The sequence below is a fragment of the Gossypium hirsutum genome, chromosome A13 (assembly GCF_007990345.1).
Source record: "Gossypium hirsutum isolate 1008001.06 chromosome A13, Gossypium_hirsutum_v2.1, whole genome shotgun sequence".
Classification (NCBI taxonomy): domain Eukaryota; kingdom Viridiplantae; phylum Streptophyta; class Magnoliopsida; order Malvales; family Malvaceae; genus Gossypium; species Gossypium hirsutum.
Window position 1 is genome coordinate 102,627,536 of NC_053436.1, and position 25,719 is coordinate 102,653,254.

Consider the following 25,719-nt stretch of genomic DNA (forward strand, 5'->3'; position numbering starts at 1 on the left):
TTAACAAAACCATACTGATAATCGACAAGAAGAAGATCGAAGGAAGAGAGGAAATCATTAAACTATTGATTTCGTTTGAAGACCAATGTCGGAATCTGAGTACTCTTCAATTGAGTTGCAATGAATAAGACATGGCAACAACCACTCAACAGATGGTGCTACTCAATGATGAGGATAAAAACAGTAGCACCAACATCAACAATGGCTAGTGAAATCTAAGAATCAAATAAAAGTGTTCATTAAACCAACCTAAAGAAGTTTCAAATTCGAAGATCCAAGAAACAGAAGCAAAACCAGAGCAAGAACGAGGTAGGATATTCTTCTATGCTATGAATTTCGCCGACTCGAAGTTTAATGGAGGCTCAAGAATTCAGGGAAATGATGGAGCACATTGACGAAGTTAACTTCGCGCTTGATGGGTTAAAGAAAGGCTAGCCAGTGATGATTAGAAGAGCAAGTCTCTTGTCTCTACTTTTGATTTGCGCCACTGCCCAACAAAGGAGACTGTTGAGAACTCATGGGTATGTTGAACTTCTTGATGGGATTTTCGTTTTTAGATTCTTTTGTTGAAATCCCAACATTGTTAATCAAAACCCCCACATCCAGTCCTTTAATAATTTCTTTTATTTTCTTCATGCCTTCATCAAGATTGCCAGTGAAGTCCACAACAATTGTCTTGATTTGAATATTGGCATACTTGACATATTTTTTGAGATTTTTACTAGGTCTAAGAAAATTGATCTAGACCCATTTCAGAAAAGCAAATGAAAAGAGGGATTTTGGTGATGATTGGATGGTAAAAAAAGAGGGAAAATTTGAGGGGGCTTTGAAGGAAAAAAATGAAACAAATAGAAGAGAAAAAATGAAAAGGTCAGGTAGAGATGGTGAAATGAAAAAACAAAAAACATTGCAACATGTAGATGAAGACAATGGGGAAAGGAAATTTCAAAAGAAAAAAATAAATGAAAGGATTTTTAAAAATATAAAATAAAATGGAAAATAATTAAAGGGAAACAACTTTCCAAGTCAAAGAAAGTGACATGTGGCAGCGTACGAGTGGTCAGCGTTATCACGTCAGCAAATTTTTGATACCGTTAGGCTCAAGTACCAAACTAGTAGACTGAAAAAAAGTTTGGGTACTAATCTGAAACAAAAAAAAATCTATAAGTACCAATCTGGGAGAAATGAAAAATTTTGGGTACCAATTTTATATTTAACCATTTATTTAATTATAATAAATTTGTAATTGTCTGGAAAATAATTACCGCTTGTATTTTAAAGAGAAAAAATTAAAATAAATTAAATTTGTGATCATATTTAAATATAAAAAAAATTGATTTGAAATGTTATAATCTATTGCAATTAGACTTGTCCATGGGTCGGGCCATTTGGCTTGGTCTGAAGGCTTGCTCGAAAAGTGGGATGGTTTGGGCAAAAATACAGAAAAAAAATGTGCTTGGGGGAAAAAATAAGGCTTGGGAAAAAATTTTGTTACTATTTTGGAGGTATTTACTTATTAAGTTGTACCTATCTTAGTGTTATTTAAGTATAATTTTTTTAAAATTTATTTTCAATTTGTTGGAAAACATTTATTTTAAATTTTTTTTATATATTATATATTATATACAAATAAAATAAATTAATTTTTTAAATAATGACAGGTTGGACCCAGATTTTAGCATTTTTATGTGGGTCAAGTTTGGACAAAAATTTAAGCCCGTTTTCTCGCGTTGGACCGAATTTGGACCTAGAATTTTATTAAGGTCTACCCCGACTTGACCCATGAACAAATTTAATAGTAATTAATAAGTTATGAAACCATAAAATTAATATTTAAATTAGTAATGGAAAGAATAATATTAAAGTAAAACAGACAGTATTCATCAAACAATAAATATAATATTTAAATTAATGTATATAGTTTGCAGAATTTATGTAAAAGTGAAATAAATTTTCTATTCTTTTTACAAAACATATTAATATTTATTAATTATTTAGGATAAAAGTACAACATTTGTTGGCTATCATTTGTTTTTATTTCTTTTTTGTGATTTAAAATGGTATTACATTCATTTTGTTTAAATGGAAAAAGAAAAAAACATTTTTGTAACTAATGGTTTAAATTAGTAAATTCTCAAATAAAAAAGTTTTGAAACGTTAAGGACTTGTATTGTAGATAAAGATAATTTTCTGTCCGCAGATGCTATAATCAAGGGATTTATTCAAGGCAAAACCCGACTTTGTTATGTGAAATTCTTGGGTAGACCAAATTAAAAAATAGTAAAATATTTATGTTTCATTCATTGTTGCTCATGAAGTTAATTGTGTTATTTTCTATTTTTGGAAAATTTTTAATAATAATAACATCTTCTGTCTTCTAAACTGGAAATATTAAAATAGATATTATGTTTGAAAATTTAAATTTAAAGCCTTAAATAAAAAAAAATTAATCCACTCGAATATAATATCTTATATGTTGTATTTTGGAATATGGATTTGAATTTTATTTATGAGTTAGTATTAGATATATTGAAATATCATATCTCATATTATTTTTTATTCTATAAACAATTTATAGAACACTTGTCAATGCCTTTACTTTGCTTCTGGAGTTTAAAAACTCCACTAGAAATCTTCCAAATGTTTTCTCTTCATTTATCATGTAAATAGTAATATATTGAATATAATACATATTAAAAACATGGATTTGTAAAATCTAGAAATCTTTTAAGAATTTTAATTTTATTATCTAACAAATCTATAAATTTAATAAATTATAATGTATGTTACATTTATATTATTTTTTAAATCTAAATTTTAAAATTTTAATTTTTAATTTTTAATGCTGTTTTAAAAATTTTAAATCTTAATATATGAATATTTAAATGTTAATTAAAACCAGAATATAGGAAGAACAGGTTGACGATAAAAAAAAGAAGAAAAACCAGAATACGTAACAGACATGAAACATGAGCAAATAAAATATATAAAAGCGAATGAGAAAATTTTGTTAAAGCATCTTGATTCCTGCGTTTCACCGGCTTCTAAAACAGGAAACCGGCTTTTGAAATCACCGTCCCGCCCCCATTTTGCTTTTTCATTTTTTTTTTTTAGTTTTCGTTAAGCTCCAGCTAGGCATGTGACGTTTTGAAGTTTCAACTTTTGGATACAGTCTCCGCTTCACTTCATTTAATTTCTTCAGTGTACATTTATTTGTTATTTGTTTCCATTAAAATTAGTTTTAAAATATTATGTTTAGGATAAGCAAGGATTTGATACTCGAGTTATTTAACAATGTTTTTTTAAAAGTATTGTTAAAAAGTGTTTTTGAGAAGTACTTTTAAAAAATTTTATTTACGATTTGAGTGTTTAATATTGTTATCAAAAAGTGTTTTTGAAAATAAAATGTATGATCTAGACATGATATTATCATATAATAAATATGTATTTAAATAATATTCAAATAATTAATTAAAATATTTTATTATAACTTCTTGCTAATATTTTAATATATAAAATATAAATTTTATATATTAATTATTTGTAAAATTTATTAGAATATATAAACTATATTTTAAATATTTAAATATAACCATTAAATATTTGTATTATTTTAAAAAAAATTATTTTTAATTAATGATTTTAACATATTTATAATTAAACATCAAGAAAAAAAGAAGAAAAAAATTACCATGTTATCAGTGGGATGAAAAAGTAATTAAACACTTCTATGAATTTAATAAATTATTATGTATGTTACATTACTCAAGTCATACAATTTTTGAAATCTAAATCTAAATCTAAATCTAAATTCTAAAATTTTTATTTTTAAATGTTATCTTATAAAAAATTAAATCTTTAAATGTTAATTAAAACCCTAAACATTATGAAATGAATCAACAATGTGTAAGCCATCTCAAATTTTCCATACCAACATAGAATATACTTTTTATTTTAAATTGAATTAATGTTTTGAGCGGAATATTGATGATGAATGTACTGATTCAATCTTTGTTAAATAATTGGCAAAACAAAACATAGGAAGAATAGGTTAATAAAAAATTGAAGAAAAACCAGAATACGTAACAGACATGAAACATGACCAAATAAAATATATAAAAGCGAATGAGAAAAAATTGTTCAAGCATTTTGATTTGTACTGCTGATCGCTGAGTTTCACCAGCTTATTAAACAGGACAACAGCTTTTGAAGTCAAAGGTACCCAACCGCCTCGCCCCCTTTATGTTTTTTCATTATGCACCATGCATGTGATCCTACTCAACTTCATTTCACTTTCTTAAATTATTATTTTTTCAATCTACATTTATCTATTATTTAGTTTTAAAAAATGTGTTTTGGGTTAGCAAGGATTTGATACTCAATACGTGTCCTCGACTGCGCCTTGCGTCACCAAAGGTCGGCTACCCTTTTGTAATTTACTAATATTGTCACCGCTCTAGGTGCAAGGATACCATTTGGCACTGACTAACCAATGCAATTTGGTTGGCTTTTTTCAGTACAGGTCCCACCTCTAGCTCTTCTATATAAACGCAGGCATTCAGCATCAAATCATTACTCATACTTCCCAGTCCCACCATATTCTACCTTTCTTGCAGCCTGCTTCCCCAATCTTTTGCCTATTTACCTATGGTTTGATTTTCTGTTTCCTTATATTTTATTCATTTATGAAGAATAATAATAATCTTGAATACTGTTCATGAGGCCTTATATATGCGGTTAATGAATATAGGCTTCTTTTCTTTTTTTTTTTTGTTGCTTTAATTATATCAAACAGGATCCAGGAGATGAAGGTATGGCTATGGCTGAGGCAGCGCTGGAGACGGAGAGAGAGTCGCTAAGAGCTTGTCAACTTGCACTTGAAGCGAAGATTAGCGAGCGTGCAGTGCTATTGAGAAGGAAGCAAGAGATGGGTGCAAAGGAGGCCGCCAAGCAAAAAGTGGTTGCTGATTTCATGCTCTTCATTGAAGCAATTGAGAAAAATGATATGGAGACTGCCAACAGATTCGATGAAAAAGCAATGAAGAACACTATTCTTACAATGATGAATGATGATACTGGAGGATTTGGAAAGAAGAAATAGTAATGCTTTCAGAGCTTCACCCATCTGCCTGTTTGGATTGGAAACTGGGTATATGCATGACTTGTTCTGTCCGTACAAGCATTAAAAACTCCAAATTGTCATGGCTGTTGTTTGATGTTTTCAAGAGTCGTTGTGTGGTTTTGTTTTTGTTCATTTTCCTAGTTAATATGATTGGGACATGATGGGTTATGTTGTTCAAGTTGCAGAGGTTGATGTTTCCTCGCTTATGTTGTACTGATCCGTGACTCTCTCATAGTAATGGAAGGATGTCATTGGTTTAGAGAAAAAAGTTGGATTTTTTTTATTACAAAATCTTGGAGTCATGAATTCCAGTTTTCAGGGTTAATCATACGACTCAGAGGGGGTTCAATAGAACATAAAAGAAAGCAAAGCAATTACTTAGGTTATTTTTCTTTCCCATATTTCTATCATTGTCTCCCCATGTTAATTTTTTCTTCTTTAAATAGATAGGCAAGTTGAAGAAGATCAATAAGTGTGGGAAAGGGGAACAGGGGAAAATCTGATTGTTATATTTAGGATACTAATACTATGTATGAATTGAAAGTCAATATAGTTGATCTTGATCCAAATAATGAATGCTTTTATAATGCTTCTAATGAATGTGGAAATCCACCTTAATTCTATGCGACAGAATTTCGGAGTTGGAATCACTCCAACAAAATCCCATTACTATGTAAGTATACAACTATATTTATTACATTAAATAAAACAATACATTGACTACTGATTTAGTATGCTCCTTGATAACAATTACAAAATCTAATTAATTACAGCAAAATGCTAAAAAATTGTATAATCTGATCACATCATTCGTCCAGGCTTAGATCATGCTCAGATCTTTCAATATGTTCTGGTAAGATTTTTTTCGGACTCGGTTCAACTTAAATTTGCCTAAATTTTTTTCCTTTTGCTATTGTTAGGTGTCATTTTATTATTATATTGCTACTATTTTGTTGTTATTATTTGAATATTATATAACTATTGTTTTATTATTAATTTTGCTACTATTTTAAAGACATTTGTTTGCTAAGTTGCAACTATTTTAATGTTATTTACGTATAAAGATTTTTTAAAATATATTTTCAATTTGTTAGGATATATTTATTTTAATATTTTTAGTATATGTTATCTATTATATTTAAAAAAAATATTTTTATATAAAAATAATATTAAAAAATTTTAATACGGGCAGACCAGATTGGAGTTTAATATTTATTTATTTAAGTCAAGCTTAAACAAAATTTTAAATTCATTTTTAAATTAGACCCGAATCTAAAAAACTAACCTAAAATTTTATATCAGCCCGACCTGACCCGGCTACGATGAATTCTACTTTTCAATTAACTGTTCTAACCTCAGTGGAATGGACAAAACCAACATATTGATTGACCTTAATGGAATGGACAAAACCAACACATTGGCCTTAGCGGAATGGACAAAATGAACATGCTGGCCTTAGCGGAATGGACAAAATCAACATATTGGCCTTAGCGGAATGAACAAAACCAACATATTGGCCTCAACTTACTCGTTGAAAAGTGAAAAAGCCAAGATATCCATAAGAAGATTCATCTACTTCTGCAGAACAAGCGACACTTACAAATGTGTTACAAGCCACATGAACCTTTGTCCTAACCAAAAAAAAAAAAAAAACTTTCCTAGATGAATCTCTTGCAAAAAAATCCGATGCGTAGATAAGTATAAATTTAAATCCTTTTACATAAAACAATTACACATTAATAATACTAATTATTTACTTTTATCCTGTACAGGGACAAGCAAAACGCTGATGAATAACCTATTCTGTTAATAGCAATCTCTAACTCAGTTGTGATATATTGAGAACAAAATTTTTGAGAAAGCTTCAACGGTTACTGAAAAATAAACAAAACTAGTGCAATGTAGCCATCATAATAAATGTTTTATGGGCAATAACTTTAGTTTTTATATTTTGTAATTACACTTTTGCATAAATATGGAAGCAGCTACTAAGGTCATTTTAGAGTTGTTTTCATTCTTCATGCTTATTCTTTATATGGTCTTGACTTTGAAATTTTCTGCTTTGTTTCATATAAGACATGCTATTTACTCATTGTGCTTTAATTTTTCTCTTCAATTTCAAATCTTTGATTCGCATTTTGTGGCAGTATGTTTGTTGTTGCTTTTTCTTAAAACTTGAGCATGTACATGAATTATACACAGTTTAACATAAATATAAGATTTGATGCATCTATCGTTGGGTGTTTTGGTTCAAAATTACATTTGGTGAAGCAGTCATGAAATGATGGTACAAGGAAAGGCCTATTGATACGTAGATTAAGCTATATGTAATGGACAGTCACTTCTTTAATTTTGAAGAATCTGTTATCTTCTCTCTTGTTTTGAATTTGTCTTTTTGTATAAATGGTTGCTACTTGCTACTAAGAAGTTATTTCTCAACTGTTGATTTCATAATGGAAAATACTTGCTTTGCACATTGTGTATGAGTGCACCAACCAAATTTCTGACAGCATTTAACCATAGTGAGTGCACCAACCAAATTTCTAACACTTTGCTAGTATAATATATTTTATTCAAATTCTAAAATCCTAATTTTTAAATGTTAATTATAACCCTAAGTATTAGGAAGTGAGTTAAATATTCAATCAACCATGTGTAACTTCAAAAAATTATGCCAGTCTTATACCCATGCCATTACTTTTATATATATATATATATGAAAATAAATTATATTAGGATTATATTAAAATATATAGTTTTTTTTAGCATTAATAATAAAATGTCACATCATCAATTTTTAAAAAATATAAATTTTATTATACATTTATTTATATTTAATATTTTTACTATCTTAATTTAATTTTAATTTAATTTCTTAACAAATTAAAAATTTTAATAAATAAACAAACATGTTGTCTTCTTTTATAATTTTTAAATCATTTTAGTTTTTTTTTAATTTAATCATCTTTTATTTCTTTCCTTTCAATTATGCAGTCATTTTTTAAATTCTTTTCATTTTTAGGCAGATAATTTTTTTAAACATTTTTAAATTTTAATTTTTTATTTCCATTTTTTTATTTTTTAATCAAATTTCAGAATTTGATAAAACCACCTATAGTGGTTATAATTTTTAAAATTTTGATTTTTTTTACTAGGGCTTTTTGTCTAAATTTTTAATGGTTGATTTTAGGTTTTTTTTTCAGTTTATGCTTATGATTTTTATCAGTTTCTTTTTAAATTCTTAATTATTGATTTAAGCATTTTCAAATTTTATTTGTTTTTGGTTATGTTTTTTTTCCAACATGTAGTTTCAACCTTTTCCCCAAAAATTTAAATTATTTTAATTAAAATTAAAGTAAATTAGAAATGATATCGTATGTAATTGAGTTTAGAATAATATTTATATGTTTTTTAAAATTGATGATATGACATCATTTTATTGGTACGTAAAAATTATATATTTCAGGATTATTCTAATATAAGTTATTCTCAAGTATTATATAATTCATATTTAGATGAAATTTTTATGATAGTAAAATATGATTTTATTTCACTTAAAAGAATTGAATTAATGTTTTTGAGCGAAATATATTATGAATGTATGATAAATGTATTGATTCAATCTTTACAAAATATAGGAAGAACAGATTATGAAACATGACCATAGTGTTAAAAGAACTTACTTTGATTGCTGAGTTTCACCGACACCGGCTTTTGAAGTCAAAAGGTCCCCACATCCCGTCCCCGTTATGCTTTTTCATTTCTTTTAATTTTGGTTAACCTCGATGTGACATGTTGAAGTTTCAATTTTTGGATACAATCCCACTTCACTTCACTCCATTTCATTTTTTAATTAGTACATTTGTTTCCACTAAAATTAGTTTAAAAAATATGTTAAGGATAAGCACGACCCTCATACTCCATGCCTTCGTCCGTGGGCACCTTGCATCACCAAAGGCCGACCTTTGGCGCAGACGAACAAAAGCCATTTTGGTTGACTTTTATCAGTACCGGCCCCCACCTCCAACTCTTCTATATGTTGAGTGTTTCAGCGCAAATCATGTCTCATACTTCCCACCATAGTCCACTTTTCTTGCAGTCAGCTTCCTCAGTCTTTTGTCTACTTATCTATGGTTAGATTTTCTGTTTCTACAATTTCAGTTTCCTCGTATTTCATTCATTTATGTAGACTAACAACATTGTTGAATACTGTTCGTGAGGCCTTATATTATGCGGTTAATATAGGCTTATTTTGTTTTGTTTTGTTTTTTTTTTTTTGCTTTAATTACATCAAACAGGAGCCAGGAGGTGAAGTTATAGCTATGGCTGAGGCAGCGCTGGAAACGGAGAGAGAATCGCTAAGAGCTCGTCAGCTTGCACTTGAAGCGAAGATTAGTGAGCGTGCAGTGCTATTGAAAAGGAAGCGAATGATGGCTGCAAAGGAGGCCGATAAGCAAAAAGTGATTGCTAATTTCATGCTCTTCATTGAAGCAATTGAGAAAAATGATATGGAGACTGCCAACAAGTTCGATGAAAAAGCAATGAAGAACACTATTTTCACTATGATGAGCGATGCTGGAGGATTTGGAAAGAAGAAATAGTAATGTTTTCAGAGCTTAAGCCATTGCCTGTTTGGATTTGAAACTGGTTATATGACTTGTTCTGTCCATACAGGCGTTAATAAACTCCGAATTGTCATGACTGTTGTTTAATGTTTTCAATAATGAATCGTTGTGTGGTTTTGTTTTTTGTTCATTTGGGTTTGTAGGACTGTAACATTTCCAAGTTAATATGATTGGGACATGGTGGGTTATGTTGTTCGTTCAAGTTACAGAGTGTGATGTTTCCTGGCTTATGTTGTTCTGAACGGTGACTCTTTGATAGTAATGGAAGGATATCATTATTTTAGAGAAAAAGTTGTGTTTTTTATTATTATTATTAGGCAATTCCGTAAATGGTTTGATAATGGCATGGGACAACACAGAGGAGGTATTGTCTTGGCAATCTGTTGTTTCACTCTTGACTACGCTGAGGTAAGGGCCATCAAGTCAGCCCCTAAAATTTATGTTTGGTGTACATTCTCTATTGATAGGCGTCCGATCACGGAAATTGGAAGCTAATTCGGAAAATGCAATTGATTGATGGTCTGGAAGGGAGACGAGACCATTGTAACTGCAGAGTGTACAATCAAACATGGTTGATGTGGTTCATGCCTTGTAGGGAATCAGATGGATGAAAGATATAAAGACTTGGATAACCTTGACTGATGTTTCCATTTGATGGTGTCTGTTTGTAGTTCTTAACTTGGGTTTGAACTCCGATTGTACTTAGGTTTCATCTAATAAAATCAACTTAGCAAATAAATAAATAAATAAATAGGTAAGGGTGTGGGATCCAAGGCCAGGTGGGATGCAATCCAAATACAGGGAAGTTCACGTTTGTGGTTTGGTGGGCATCAAAGCCATACTTTACTCAAGACATTGCTAATAGTGACTAACTAATTTTTGACATTTCCCCATTCCGTCCACTTTAAATCTTAAAATAAAAAATCACTCCCCATTCTAGACAGGTTTTTTTTTTTAAAGGAAAAATCTAGACAAAGTTAAAATAGAATTTTATATTTGATAGTCGGAATTAAATATTGTGTTGTAGGCAAAATGTTTTTTTTTCTTTTAAATTATAGTAAGAAACTTGAAAAGAAAGGAGGGCAAAGTATAATGGTAAACATTCGGTTGGATCGAGTGAAAAAATTTCAAGTTGATTGAGTTTATAAGTTTTATTTTATCATCTTAATTCAATTTGAATTTTTTTTCAAATCGAGTTTAGTGAAATAAAATTTGAGTTAAGTAGAATAAAATGAAATTGTTTTGAGTTAAATTAAAAAAAATAAATATGTCAAATTAAAATATTATTATAATATAACTAATTTCATGTAGAGCACATAAATTTAAAATGATATGTATTTGAAAACTTTTTAATGTAAAATAATAAAAAAATAATATATTTTAGTATCATAAACTTAAATTATTTATTAATTTGTTTAGGTCCCAGAATTATTATTTTAAAAATTTTTAACTTTTTTTTATATATTCTTTATTTTTTAAATTTTTTTTAAAAAATGAAAATTTAAGCTTTTTATAAATATTTTGAATTTCTTTTGTAAGTTTTGTTGAGAAAGATTAATTTGTTCAATTTCAAAATTGACGAGGATAAAAAAATATTTAAACTAATTTAATATTTAAATTATAAAATTTAACTCGTCTTAAACTCAAATTATTTATTCAATTAACTTGAATAACTTAAAATTTAAATTTACTTTTAAAATCAAATAAAATTTTATTCACCCAAATCAAGTCTCTACCGGCAACTCTGCCCTATTGACGAGTGATTACTACAATTTTTTTATTTTTATATATTATATTCAACATCAAGCCGTTTCATCAGAGTCTTAAAGCTTTTGTCGGCTTTTCAATTCTTCCTTTCCGGAGTCTTTGTCGCTTACCCAGATTTAAACAAAATGAAATTTAAGGTTAAATCATGGGTTTTGGTTGCTTTCCATGCTTCCTTGATAGAACTCGAGAATATCAATGAAAAACCAGTAAAGAACACACCAAATGTGAAGCAATGAAAATAGCTAAGTAGAAACGAAGAGCAAAAGCAAAGCAAACTCAAAAGAATAAATTTCTGTTTGTTATTCTTGAAAATAGGAAGCGCAAAGTACAATGACAGTCGTATTTATAGTTCAAAGTCAATCTGTAACGCACTGTCTCGTTGACGGGGATTTTTGGGACGATATGGTTTGTGCCGCTAAAGGGACCATATGTCTCTTTTCTTGTAGCAATTACAAAAATTTTAAATTTCTAAATAAATTATTTAGTTATTAAAATTATTATTTTAAAAACTTTTAAAATTTTAAATTCTTGTATATGTTGTTTAAAATTTCTAATTTTCGCATTTAAATCATGAGTTTTGGTTTCTTTCCATGCAATATATTGATTATTGATTTAATATGCTCCTTCCTAGCAATTACAAAAAGTCCAATTAACACCAAATGAAATTAATGGCTTTTGGGAAAATCTGCTGAAAAGTTAGTTGTTGCATCATTGAATCAGGTGCTCTAACTTTAGTGGAATGGATAAATTGTACATATATTAAGCCCAATTAACTTTTTGACAAGTCAAACTAAAATGACCAATCAAGACAAACGTCATCAATTGTAAATTATTTGATTATAATGAGCCGATTATAAACAAAGTAAGATAACCTACAAGAAGATTCATCTACCTCAATAAAACCAGGGACACGTACAAATGTGCTACAAGCTACATACTAATCTTTGTCCTCCCCAATAAATACACAAACTACAAAAGAATTTTTCCCATATGAATCTCTTGAAAAAATGATGCTTAGATAAGTATAAATATAAATTTTTATATAAAAAATTAATATAATAGTAATTATTTACTTTTATCCCGTATGAATAAGCTCTTGTGCTTATTGAAAGAATAACAAAACTACTACAAGGTGATCATCAGAATGAATATTTTGCATATATATTTTGTAAACAGCAGTCTCTCTACTCAATTCTGATATTTTTAGAACAAAATTGATAAGTAGCTTCTGTGCATGATGAACAAAATTATGCAAGGTGACCATCGTAAACAGTCCCTCAATTTTGGTCACCTTCAGTTTTGATATTTTGTACGAATCTTTGTGTAATTGTTTTTGTAAATTACAATTTGAAGCTACAAGGTGACCATCGTAAACAGTCCCTCAACTTTGGTCACCTTCAGTTTTGATATTTTGTTTGAATCTTTGTGTAATTGCTTTTGTAAATTACAATTTGAAGCTACTAAAAAGTCACTTCAAGGTTGCTGTTTTTGTAAAAACTTTTAAATAAATGAAATGATGATATCTAGATTAGACCTGATCATGGGTCGGGCCATCCAGCCCGGCTCGAAGGCGCGCTCAAAATGTGGGAGGTTTGGGCAAAAATATAGGCAACTAAAAATGGGCTTAGACAAATAAATAAGACCCATTTAAAAAATAGATCAGGACTCGGGTAAGACATTTTTAGCTTGGGCTTGGCCCAAATTTATTAAAGGACAAAAAAAGTCTATTTTTTTAATGTTATTTTCTTGTTGTTTTCTCCCTATTTTATTACTATTTTACTATCATATTGCTATTATTTTATTGTTATTATTTGGATATTGTATAAAACTTATTTTATTGTTAATTTTGTTATTATTTTAAAGGCATTTGTTAAATTTTTTATTTTAGAGGCATTTTCTTGTTAAGTTGCATTTATCTTAGTTGCATTTAAGTGTATATATTTTTTAAAATTTATTTTCAATTTGTTGGAAAATATATTTTTGATCTTTTTAGTATTTTTGATGTACTATATATATTTAAAAATAATATAAAAATAAATACGGGCGGGTTGGGTCGGGCCCGATTTTAACATTTTTATCTTGGTCGGGCTTGTGCAAAATTTTATGCCTATATTTTGAGTCGGGCCTAGGCCAAGTAAATGGGCTTAATTTTTTAGTTGAGCCCGGCCCGACCTGGCCCAGCCTAGTACATGAGCACCTCTAATCTAGATTAAGCTATAATGGACAGTTACTTTTTTTAATTTTGAAGTCTCTACACTCTTTTATCTACAAATTTCATTGATTATGTTTCTTTTTCCCTTGTCTAAGGGTGAACAAAGCTACATCAACATTTATTATTTTGTTTTGAATTAGATGGTGGCTACTGAGAAGTTATTTCTGAGTTGTTGATTTCAGTAAGATACTTTGGTATAGACATTGTGTATATTATTGCATTTAGCCATAGTGAGTGCATATTGTGAAGATTTGAAGTTTGATTTGTTTACATAAATGACATGATGTATGAACAAATCCACATAGAATTGCTCCAGTTAATTCTGCGTTTAATACTTTTCTAATTTTAACGATAGTCATACCTACACCTCTCCAAAATATTGCTTATTTTCTAAATAATTTAATGACTTTCTCTGTAGCTATATTTGAATATTCTTCTTTTTTAACACCACAAAGAAAGAAAGGTAAGGGTGTCGGATCCCACGTGGGATGGAATCCAAATGCACGCTAAGCTCACGTTTGTCGCCTACTCCTCAGATTTAAATAAAATGGAGTTCAAGGTTAAACCCGGATGTCTGTGTTCTTTCCATGCTTCCTTGACTTTTACTTGGATTATGTATTTTTTAAAATGAATATTTTATTTATATCTCACATGATCTTTGTCTAATTTTTATCAGCACCTTCTTCTCAATATCAGTAATATTATTTATGCCCTTCTTCAGTGTTTTATTCTCTCTCTCTCTCTCTCTATATATATATATATAGCATCAAATTATATCCCTCATAGCTCACACCACATTTCTTGCGGTTTAACGAATCTTTGTCTCATATCCTATGGTTAGATTTCGGTTTCTGTTATTTCAGTTTCCTTACGGTAACAACACCAACAACATTTATTGTTGGTAAGTGAGGACTTAGATTTTCTGTTAACGAATAAAGTTATGTTTTTTGTCTTTAATAAAACAGGACCCGCAAGATGTCATTATGTTTACTGCTATGGCTGTGGAAGCTGCAAGGATGAGAGAGGAGACAAGGCGGATGACTGAGTTGCTAAGGTCTCTTCAAGCTGCGCTTCGTGAGAAAGCCGAGGAATACGAAATGCTTAAGAAGAAGAAGCAGAGGATGGTTGCTAAGGAAGCCGTCAAGCTGAAAATGGTTGATGATTTCATGCTCTTCCTTGATGCAATTGATGAGAACGGTGGGACGAATGCCCTGAATTTTGATGAAAAAGCAATGATGAATTCTATTCTCAATCTGATGAAAGGTGGCGATAACGGCGGATTTGCAGCTGATGAAGGTAAAAAAGAAGCATGAGTGAAAACAAATATAAAACTGGTTTCCTTGCATGAAAAGCCTGCATTTTATGTTTAATGTTTTTAGGGTTTGAAGTGTTTTTTTTTTCTCTTTTTGTCGCTTCTATGTTGTAGTTTCCTAAAGGGGAAAAAAACTAACATATAAAATATCATTATGAAAACGTGCCCTTTTAACTTTTTATTATCTTAGTTAATAGACAAAAGATTAAAGGGGTGATCAAAAGGAGATCGGGTAAAGCAATATATATACAATAAATATCATTATTCTAGACATTGACCAAGAAAAGCCAAAGAGATGGATAATAGAAGTGTTCATGGGTCAGGCCGGGCCGGGTTCGAGTTGGGTTCAACTAAAAAATTATGCCTATTTATTGGGTTCGGATCGGGCCGGGCCCAAAAAATGGGCCTAAAATTTTGTCCAAGCTCGACCCAGATAAAAATACTAAAATTTGGGCCCGACCTGGCCCAGCCCGCCCGTATTAATTTTTATATTATTTTTAAATATATATAATACATCCAAAATACAAAAAATATCAAAATAAATATTTCCCAACAAATTAAAAATAAATTTTAAAAAATATGTAGACTTAAATAACACTAAGATAAATGCAACTTAACAAGCAAATGCTTCTAAAATAATAAAAAAAATTAACAAATGCCTTTAAAATAATAAGAAAATTAACAATAAAATAAATTTTATACAATATCCAAACAATAACAACAAAATAATAGCAACATAATAGTAAAATGATAACAAAATAGGGAGAAAACAACAATAAAATAACATTCAAAAATAAAAAAAATATGCAATTTTTTTTGTCCTTTAGTGATTCGGGCCGGGCCTGGGCTAAAAATACCTTACTCTAGGCCAGGCCCATTTTTTAAACTGGCCTTTATTTTTTTATCCAAGCTCATTTTTCGGGCCTATATTTTTGCCCAAACCCTCCCACATTTTAGGCGGGCCTTCGGGCCGGGCTGGATAGCCCGGCCCATGCACACCTCTAAATGGATAATGGTGGAAAAAGAAAAGAGAGAGGGATAGGGAGAAAGTTGATGGAGATGGAAGCAAAATAGAAGTTTTGTTGGTCTATATTTTGAGCAAAAGGAGATCAGGTAAAGCTATATACAATAAATGGGTGTAGGTAGATTTGCGTATAGGGATTGCAATTGATTACTTCAATTAAAAAATTAAATATTTAATTTGTTTTTATTATAAAATAATTGATAATTACAGCTCATTCTGTGAGTTTAAACCATAGGAGCAACTCTCTTTTGATTTGCTTTTATAGGAATCAATTGTAAATATAAAAAAAAATTATAGTTAATTTTAGGGTTTTTATTAAAATAATATAAAAAAATAATTAAAAAATAGTATAAGATATAGATTAATTACAAAAATAATCATTCTTTATAATATTTTTTAGTGCTAAAGCTGACACCACCTTAAAATTTTCTCCCACCTTCTTCCAATAACTCAACTGAAAAAATATATATTATTAAAAGAAAAGGGGTGACATTGAGGGTGTTGCGTTGCACAAAAATCTGTAATTAAAGTCTGCAAATAAGATAGTTTTAAATAAGGTATTGATTAATGTGTGATTGGTTATCATATGCTGACATCATGGGACGTTATTAGAACTTTGTATTAAAAGAAACACATCTAAGTTCACAATAAAAGTCCATCAAATGGGAAATCTGGGATTGAATCAAAAGCCAGCCTGCCTTTGCACACTCACAACAAATGTGATAATGGAGTAATTCGTCCCCATAAACATTTCAGTTTTGCCTTAACCTGTCGCCTCTAATATCCACAGCCTAATATTTAGTTGCCTTAACCTAATATTCTTTCTGAATAAGTAATTCTTTTTAAAAAAATTTCTTGCTTGATACTTTCACGGTATCACTTAGAGGTGTTCATGGGCCGGGCTACCCGGCCCGACTTGAAGGTCTGCTCGAAATGTGGGAAGTTTGGGCAAAAATATAGGCCGAAAAATAGGCTTGGATAAAAAAATAAGGCCTGTTTAAAAAATAGGTTGAGCCTTAGGCAAGGTATTTTTAGCCCGGGCCCAATAAATGGACATAATTTTTTTGTTGAGCCCGACCCGAACCCGACCCATGAACACCTCTAGTATCACCTTAAAAAAATATTTTTTATTAATATCATATTTAGTTTACATTTAGAGATATTTTTTGGATGCCACTTGACACGTCGATAAAATCACTTAAAAAAAAGTTTTTTTTTTTTTACTTCAAGTAACTCATTGACAGAAGATGGAAGAATTTGAAGGTGCTGTCGCTTGACATATTAACAACACCCGAAAACATTATAAAAAAATTATACATTTTTGTAATTTATTTATATCTTATACTATTTCCGTAATTAATTTTTTATTATTTTAATAAAAATATTGATTATTAATTAAAAATATATAAATAAGTTGGTCGAATGGACTTTTAAAAAAAGTAAATCCAATCAAATAAATATATTAAAATTGAATACTTTTATTTGACTTTTAGGGAAATCAAATTAATTGAAGCAATTGATTGGTTTAATCCATTGAAGCTCACCCAATTCATGATCAAAGCCCAAACTTTATGGGCACTTTACCTGTACTACTATCTACTTTATCTTAATGTCATTAAATTGTACTACTATCCACTTTATATTACATAATATAACTCAATATGGAAAACTCATAATAATAAATTTAGCCTTTAATATTTATATTTATATTTATATTTAATGACAAAGTTAGTTCTTAATAAATATTTTTTGTCAATTTGGTTCTTATTCTTTTGACCCTCAACCTATTAAAAATATTAAATTTTACCATTAACCTTTTAAAAAAAATAAATCAAAATGTTGTTTTACAACGAAAATATTAGCTAAAACATTAAATTGTTTTAACAAAATAGCCACATGGCAATCCACATATACTTCATATTTTTCTTTTTTTTTTCTTTTTAAATTTTATGAACTTTTTAATTTTTTTTAAGTTTTAGATTATTTGTTGATATGATATGTAAAACAAATACTGCAATGTCAGTACGAAGTACATAGGTTGTCATGCCAACATCATTAGAAAATTATGTTTTAATCATCATTTTCGTTTAAAAATTGACTTTTTTTTGAAATGTTAATGACCAAATTTAGCTAAAAAAATAATGATCAAATTGACAAAGGACATAAACGCTAATGTTATACGCTCTAGGTGACAAAATGAGAGTCGACCTGTAGCTTGGATGGCACATGAGAGTGACCTTCCATTGAGCATACCTTGTAGTGACCCTCCAGTCAAATCCATCAGTGGTTGAACCTCCACAAATCCTACTTCAACTACCTTAAGAGATGATCCACTAGAAACCTTCCACAAGGACTACCAAGACACAACAACCTCATACAACCTCAGAAAGAAGAATGCTAGAATAGGACCACACAATACCACATATGGCAACAACGAACCTGTAATGGCCTTACCACCTAGCCGACCATACGAGCATACCTACCCTCCATATTGTCAACTATGTAACACTACCAAACAAGAATATACCCTCCTATATATACCTCAAAGTCGAGAAACAAGGAGTCTTCCTCTCCTTCATCCCTAAGAAAATCCTCAAAAAGGAGGTTGGTTGATGGAGATGTGGGTAAACTAAAATATTTGGATAAATGACTAAATCATAATAAATTGGACTAAATCGAATAGGACTAAGAACTTAGGTAGTGACACCCTTAAGGGAACATCTAGGCAAGTGAGACCAGAAAGTAATCTTGCCGAGCATCCATTTATTAGTCCTAAATTAATCGATGAGATCAGAAGATAAATTGGACCTAATTCGTCTAAGTCGGTAAAATTGATATTGAAAAATAAAATGAAGCCACTTGGTAATTTACGTAATTTATGTCTCTTGTCTGAGGTTCGGTGAACCACATCAAAGTCAACCAACCCTCATTAGTTATTTATTGGATAGTCCCTTAGTTTTACATTCTTTGCAATTTAGTCCTTAAAGTGGCATATTTAATTTTCTTGCAATTTCTTCTTGTTATGAATTGTCATACTATAAAATCATGTTAGTAGTTGCTTAGACTCTATTGTTTATGCTAGTTATTACTCAACCGCCTCTTCCTTTGGGTTCGACCTCTTGGAATACTTCGTATTTCATCAAAACCTTAAATTTCACAACTAACATTGTACGCTTGTAGTAAAACCGAGCTTTAAAATTTTTTGTATAAATTCGTTGTTTTAACGTGCACGCGCAGCCAAGGAATGCAGTGCAAGATTGAGTAATTTTTAGTGTACACTTTTAGGTAGAAATAAGTAGCCAAAGTAGGATTTATAGATACAACATTATTTTCTGTTTGTTTTTATCGTGTTCACCAGATGATAGTCGTTCTTGGTTAATGCTAGAGGGAGATCCTGGCACTAAGATGCAACTTTAAATAATAAGGCAATTGCATCTCCAAGTGATTCATCGTTTAAATCATCCACATCATAGGCTTGAAGAAATACACATTTCCAAACATCAATAGCCAACTTCAATTGACACATGGCCTCAATAATAAGCAGTCACATTGAAGAGTCTGCATCTGTCATTTTTAGCTGACATAAAATAACACAACCACCAACATTATGGTCAAACTGACATGCTAACTTTGGCAATGAAGAAACGAGATCTGGTAGCAGATGTTTGGGGGCCTATTGTAGTACTACTAAAACCTTTTGCACAAAGTGGCACTCTTGGGTTGGCTTTAAGGTAAGTTGTGTAACTTCATCATCTAGAGCCTTCAATAACTTTACAATAAGCCTTAAAGTCTCATCAGATAACTTAGAAGTAGAATCATGCTGTCCAAGAATAGCTTCCCCTAAAGTATTACTACAATTGTCCATACACTTTTCAGTACCAAAGAATGTCTCACGTATCAATGATCGAACAATATTTACTAAACTACTTTGCCTATTTAATTTAGTTTGAGAGCTAACTTCATTGGTATCTTAGCATGATTCTGCATTTGTATCAGGTGGATCCTCACTAGATGTTCCTTGTAATCGGCCCAAAAATTGTAAGAATATTGGTTCCACTCAATTGATTCCTAGCTAGATAACTTAATAACCGTCAATGAAGTGCACTTATCTAAGGTGGCTAGTATATAGGATAATGAAAAGCACTAGAACCTAAATCAAGAACTCTCAAAAGATTAATCTTTCTCATTTCTAAAGGCAGCTCACTGAAGAATTCATTAAACCGAGGTGACAAAACTCTAGGCTTTGTAAGGTTGCCAATAGCAGGAGATAACCTACCCCTCAATCCAACAAATGAAATATTGATATAGCAAAGTAAAATTTCCTCTAACTTGATCACTTTTCACTATTGTTTTTTATGCAGAAATTTGAAGTATAGAACATGTAGAATTGAGGTTAGAAAAAAGATTAAGATTCGAACTAAACAAAACAAACCATTGCATGCATTGATATAAAAAAATCCCAAGTGGGTACATTAGATTTGGGTGTAAAGTTGAGTTTAGAGATAAATGCAGGATAAGTAGAGCCTCTTTCAAGATTTTTGGAGTGGTTTAGCGTTGATTAAAATGCAGAGGGGTGATATTGAAAGGTAGAGGCCTGCAAATTTAGGATGAGAAATGAAAGAGATGAATCTTTTGCAAACACAGCTATTGATGTTGTTTGATGATTCCACTGCTGTTTTCTATTGGTCTTCCATTTTCTGAAAGTGATTCCTGGTCCCTCTAAAGTTCAAGAGTTCCTTAGCTTTCTTCGCGAGTTTGGTCTACACTGATCGCACCATTGTTGATGCCAAACTGTTGGTCAATTCATCTTCTTCCAGACATTGATGGCTAAAGTAGGGAGAAGAAGGAAATAAAAAGTGGAGTGTTTAAAGAGCAGAGACCTCCCAAAGAGGTTCTTTTGAAATGTATATAAGGGGAGTTTTCGGAGTTAGATTCCAAGTAACCAGAGCTAATCGAACTTCGGCTTGGGTTATGATATATTTTATTATAATTTTATAACAAAATGCTATGGAGAATATTTTATAGAATGAAATGAAACACTGGAGCATTGGAAACCTGTTATTTATAGAAAAAGAAAATCTTTTAAAGTTTGTGCATGTGGCATAGTTAATTAGGTTTCTTGACTGTCCTAATAATTTCATGTCAGTACGAGCTTTACATTCTTTTAATTCTTTAAAAGAAAGATAATTTATGGAAGCTAAAACGGTCACCTTAGCCGCAAAATATGAGATGACTCTATCAATTGAGTACATTAAAAAATATATATTTATTTTTATATATAAACAAAAATTCTCTGATAAATTAATTCACTCAAATAGTGAAATCATCTCTCCTTCATTTTCACGAGAATTTGAAATTCTAACTTCAACTTCACACAACTCTGTCTATTAATTTTTGAGTGTTATATAACTTTTCTCTTGTGTAACCTTTTCCCAAATTTAAATTATTTTTTTATAAAAAAATAATTACATTTAATAAAAATTATTAATAACATTTTTTTATTTTTTTTATTTTAAATTCATCTATAGCAATCTCAACCAACAAGTGGTTGAAAGAAGTTAAACTAAATCTCCCTAAACATTTGGAACTTGGAATTTAAACATTAAAAAGTAAAATGACGAATAAAAATTTGTAATTTTGAGGCTTTTTTTTAAAGGGTCAATAAATTCTTATTTGGAATCAAAAGATTTTTTTTAATTGATTATTTTATTACATTGTGATATTTTACTTTATTAAATGAGCCCATACGAAAATAGTTAAATGATGACAAATTATCATATATTGAGATTCTTTAATTTAAAAAGCTTTAGTTAAATATTACTTCTGACCTGAACAGAATTAAATTGAGATCCTACAAAATATTAATTATTATAAAAAAATATTAATTACTATTTAATAAACCATAAATTTAATAATATATATTTTTTTATATTTTATTACTAATTTTAAAATTACTATTATAATAATTAATCTTGCGGCTACTAGCGGAATGAATTTTATCGCACATCAACAATTTCTGCGTAGTAAATGTCTGATTCAGCATTATCTTTAAAGCTGGACTCCCCTATCTTTCGTTGCATATGCAATGCTTGCAAAGTTGTGATATAATTATTTTAAGGGCTATCAACTTAAAATAATTTTAATTGTATTTTAGTTTTTTTATCATTATTTTTTTAAATAATTTTTTAACATATTTGATAAAAGTATGTTAAAAAAAGTTAATAGGGATTATATAGAATTTCATATATAAAATATTTTTAATGAAATGTAATTTATTACTTAGATAACCTAATAAGATAATTACATGTAAAAAAATAAAATAAATAATGCTTGAAATTAAAAAAATAACTCTTAATTTAAAGAGAATAAATATAATTATTTAAAAAAAACTTAACTTATTAAAAAAACTCTCAGTAAATAAATATATGAAAGATTGATTTTTTTTAAAAGATTAAAACCTTGAATCATTCTCTTTAAATTAAGAGTTATTTTTTTAATTTTACGTATTATTTATTTATTTTATTATTTTTCACATATAACTATCTTATTAAGTTATTTAAGTGATAAATTATATTTCATTAAAAATATTTAACACATAAAATTTCACATCATCTACATTAAATTTTTTTAACAATATTTTTATCAAATATATTAAAAAACAGTTTAAAAAAATTGGTGGTAAAAAAATCCTCAAAAGTACAAATAAAATTATTTTAAGAAAATATACCTCTGTTAATGACTAAATTTTAATAAAATTTGTAATATTTTCATAATTTAACGCGGTTTCTAAGTTGTCAAATTCGCACATTCCAATTAACTTAGACAAACTTGATCAAAAGAAGACGTACAACTAAAGCAAGAAAGCGAGGCCCACCTTTAGTCATGCTGACAACCTTTTACGTAATACTGTATATTCTTTTTTTGTTTAAACTGCAATGAGTACTAAATATAATTGAAAATTTGGTACCCCACTACTTGAAAAATCTTCGTAAGTCCATGACACCCACCTTTATAATGCTGACCTAAGTTTCCAGGTCGAAATGCTGAAAAGTTCTCCATACTGTCATGCAACTAAGACAAAGATTAAATATAGTTAAAAAAATTTCATGTACCAACAGCCATTCCTGCGATTTTAGCATATTTTATTTACTTTTATTCATTTATGACGAGGACGAGGACGATGACAACAACAATATTAAATATCAGTGGCGCTTCTTCATTGTTTTATTCTCTATTTCTCTCTATATATAGCATCAAATTATTATACCCCTCATAGCTTACTCCACACTTCTTGCAGTTTAACGAATCTTTGTCTCATATCCTATGGTTAGATTTCGGTTTCTGTTATTTCAGTTTCCTTATAGTAACAACACCAACATCATTTATTGTTAGTAAGTGAGGACTTAGATTTTTTGTTAACGAATAATAAAGTTATGTTTTGTCTTTAATAAAACAGGACCTGCAAGATGTCATTATGTTTACTGCTATGGTTGTGGAAGCTGCAAGGATGAAAGAGGAGACAAGGCGGATGAGTGAGTTGCTAAGGTCTCTTTACTTTGCGCTTCGTGAGAAAGACAAGGAATACGAAATGCTTAAGAAGAAGAAGCAGAGCATGGTTGCTAAGGAAGCCCCCAAGCTGAAAATGGTTGATGATTTCATGCTCTTCCTTGATGCAATTGACAAAAACGATGGGGAGAATGCCCTGAATTTCGATGAAAAAGCAATGATGAATTCTGTTCTCGCTATGATGAACGGTGGCAACAATGGCGATGGCGGTAAAAATGAAGCTTGAAATCAAATTTTAAACTACTTTCATAGCTCCAGTATACTCGCCTTTTTTGGATTGTAAGATTAAATAAATTCGGAAAAATTATAGTTGCTGAAAAAGCCCAGGGCTTATGTTTTCAAGAATCTGTACTTGGTTATGTTTTTGTTCATTCTGTAACATTTTCAAGTTAATGTTTGGATGATGGCGATGCTGGCATGCTGCTGTTCCTAATGTTTCTTTGCTGCATGTTTCGTAAGGAAAAAAATAAAAGGCTAGATAAAAATAATGTAAGAGCCCTATTTTACCCGGCCGATTAGAAACCAAAAAAATAACCAAATAAAGTCCCAAGACCATTAAATGTCCAGTTACAAAGTTAAATCAGCCCATATTTCCAGAACCCAATTACCAACCCATTAACTTAAACAACTAAGCCATTACAGATTAGGCCCGTTAGCTCAAGACCTAAACTCATGTTTAGGAAAAATGAAAACCCTAGGTCACCCTCGCGCCGTACCCCCCCCCCTCCATGTGCGCCTTCAGCACGCACACCGCCCGAAACAGCCCCGCCTGCGACTTTGCACCAAAGTGGCAAAACATGTCTGCATTGACTCTTCCCATAGCCTGCAAACAAGCCAAAGAGAAAACAAAAACAGAAACGAAGCAGGAAAACAAAAGAAAAGGCAATAGCAGTAACAGGAATCAAATGTATTTTTCTTTTTTTTCTCTTGGCTATATAAGCCCAGAAATAAAACATTGTAAAAACACGGAGATTAAGCAATCAAAAACCGAAAAGAAAGCTAAAAAGGTTGATTGTAATTTTTTTCTTTTTCGATTTTCTATTCTTGTATTTTTTTATTTATTTCGAATCTATTTCAAAAAAGGATAGAATAAAGGAGAGGGGGGAAAAAGGGCTTACCCGAACCTTGGCTTGCGTCATCAGAGCCCTCCCTCCCCATCGTTGAGACCGTCCACGGAGGAGAAGCCTTTTGTCTCGGGTTTTCGGGCTGAGAAGGCATGTCCTCCAAAACATGTTTTTTTAAACAAAATAAAACCCCTTTCGGCACCGCTCCGACCACCGTCCACTGCGGAGGAGCAGTGGTCATAGTGACGGCGCATAAATGGGTTTCTTTTGAAACCCTAGCAGAGAATAAGTGGGAAAGAGGGAGTGTCTTTCTGATTTTTTTTAGAGAATGAAGCAAAAATGAAGCAAAAATAAAAAATTTTAACTTAAATAACGCCACAAAACGGTGCCGTTTTGCACCCTGAGCCACAGCGCTAAAACGGCGTCGTATGGAGTCTTGCCTGCGTGACCCGACCCGTACCCAGGGGGATTCGCGTGTTTCCCATTATTGGGAAATATATGTGCGAGGTCCCTCCGCTTTTGCGAGGCCTTGCAATGTGGCCCTTATCTGTTTCTTTTATTTTTTTAAATTTTTGCCGCATGTTTTTGCTTTCGTTTCAGTGTGGTCCATTTCGAAACATAGCGCATGAGGGCTGGGGATATTTCCCAAATCAGTCCCTCATTTGTTTCAGCGTGTTTCACCTAGGCCCTCGACAGCCTATTTTCTATTATTTATAATTTATGCCCTAAATTTTAATTCTATTTCAACTTAATCCTTGTTCTGTTTAATTGATTTATTTATTTCTTTTTTTCATTTTTTAGATCTGTTATTATTATTCATTTTAGGTCCCTACATTATATATTTCAAACTATTATATCTTATTTATTTTGAAATTGCTTATATACTTCAAACTATTATATTTTATTTCTTTTGAAATTATTTATATGCTTTAAACTTTTATATATTATTTCTTTTGAAATTATTTATATACTTTAAATTTTATATATTATTTTGGATTATTTATATACATATGTTTTCTATTTAAAA

At 30.2% G+C, this 25,719-nt stretch overlaps 4 protein-coding genes across 4 annotated transcripts; 3 read left to right on the forward strand and 1 right to left on the reverse strand.

Moving 5' to 3' along the window:
* Window positions 1-4,492: 4,492 nt before the first annotated feature.
* On the forward strand, window positions 4,493-5,626 carry LOC107894775 (uncharacterized). Its single transcript, XM_016819995.2, has 2 exons — window positions 4,493-4,650; window positions 4,796-5,626. The coding sequence occupies exons 1-2, from the start codon at window positions 4,648-4,650 to the stop codon at window positions 5,099-5,101; spliced, it is 309 nt and encodes a 102-aa protein (XP_016675484.1). The 5' UTR covers window positions 4,493-4,647; the 3' UTR covers window positions 5,102-5,626.
* Window positions 5,627-9,150: 3,524 nt separating this feature from the next.
* Window positions 9,151-9,949, forward strand: LOC107894776 (uncharacterized). Its single transcript, XM_016819996.2, has 2 exons — window positions 9,151-9,255; window positions 9,421-9,949. The coding sequence occupies exons 1-2, from the start codon at window positions 9,253-9,255 to the stop codon at window positions 9,721-9,723; spliced, it is 306 nt and encodes a 101-aa protein (XP_016675485.1). The 5' UTR covers window positions 9,151-9,252; the 3' UTR covers window positions 9,724-9,949.
* Window positions 9,950-23,286: 13,337 nt separating this feature from the next.
* On the forward strand, window positions 23,287-24,732 carry LOC107893163 (uncharacterized). Its single transcript, XM_016818091.2, has 2 exons — window positions 23,287-23,388; window positions 23,519-24,732. The coding sequence occupies exons 1-2, from the start codon at window positions 23,386-23,388 to the stop codon at window positions 23,852-23,854; spliced, it is 339 nt and encodes a 112-aa protein (XP_016673580.1). The 5' UTR covers window positions 23,287-23,385; the 3' UTR covers window positions 23,855-24,732.
* On the reverse strand, window positions 24,160-25,042 carry LOC107893162 (uncharacterized). Its single transcript, XM_016818090.2, has 2 exons — window positions 24,747-25,042; window positions 24,160-24,451 (listed from the first exon to the last, which is right to left on the reverse strand). Exons 1-2 carry the CDS (start codon window positions 24,931-24,933, stop codon window positions 24,249-24,251), a joined length of 390 nt encoding a protein of 129 aa, XP_016673579.1. The 5' UTR covers window positions 24,934-25,042; the 3' UTR covers window positions 24,160-24,248.
* Window positions 25,043-25,719: the final 677 nt, after the last annotated feature.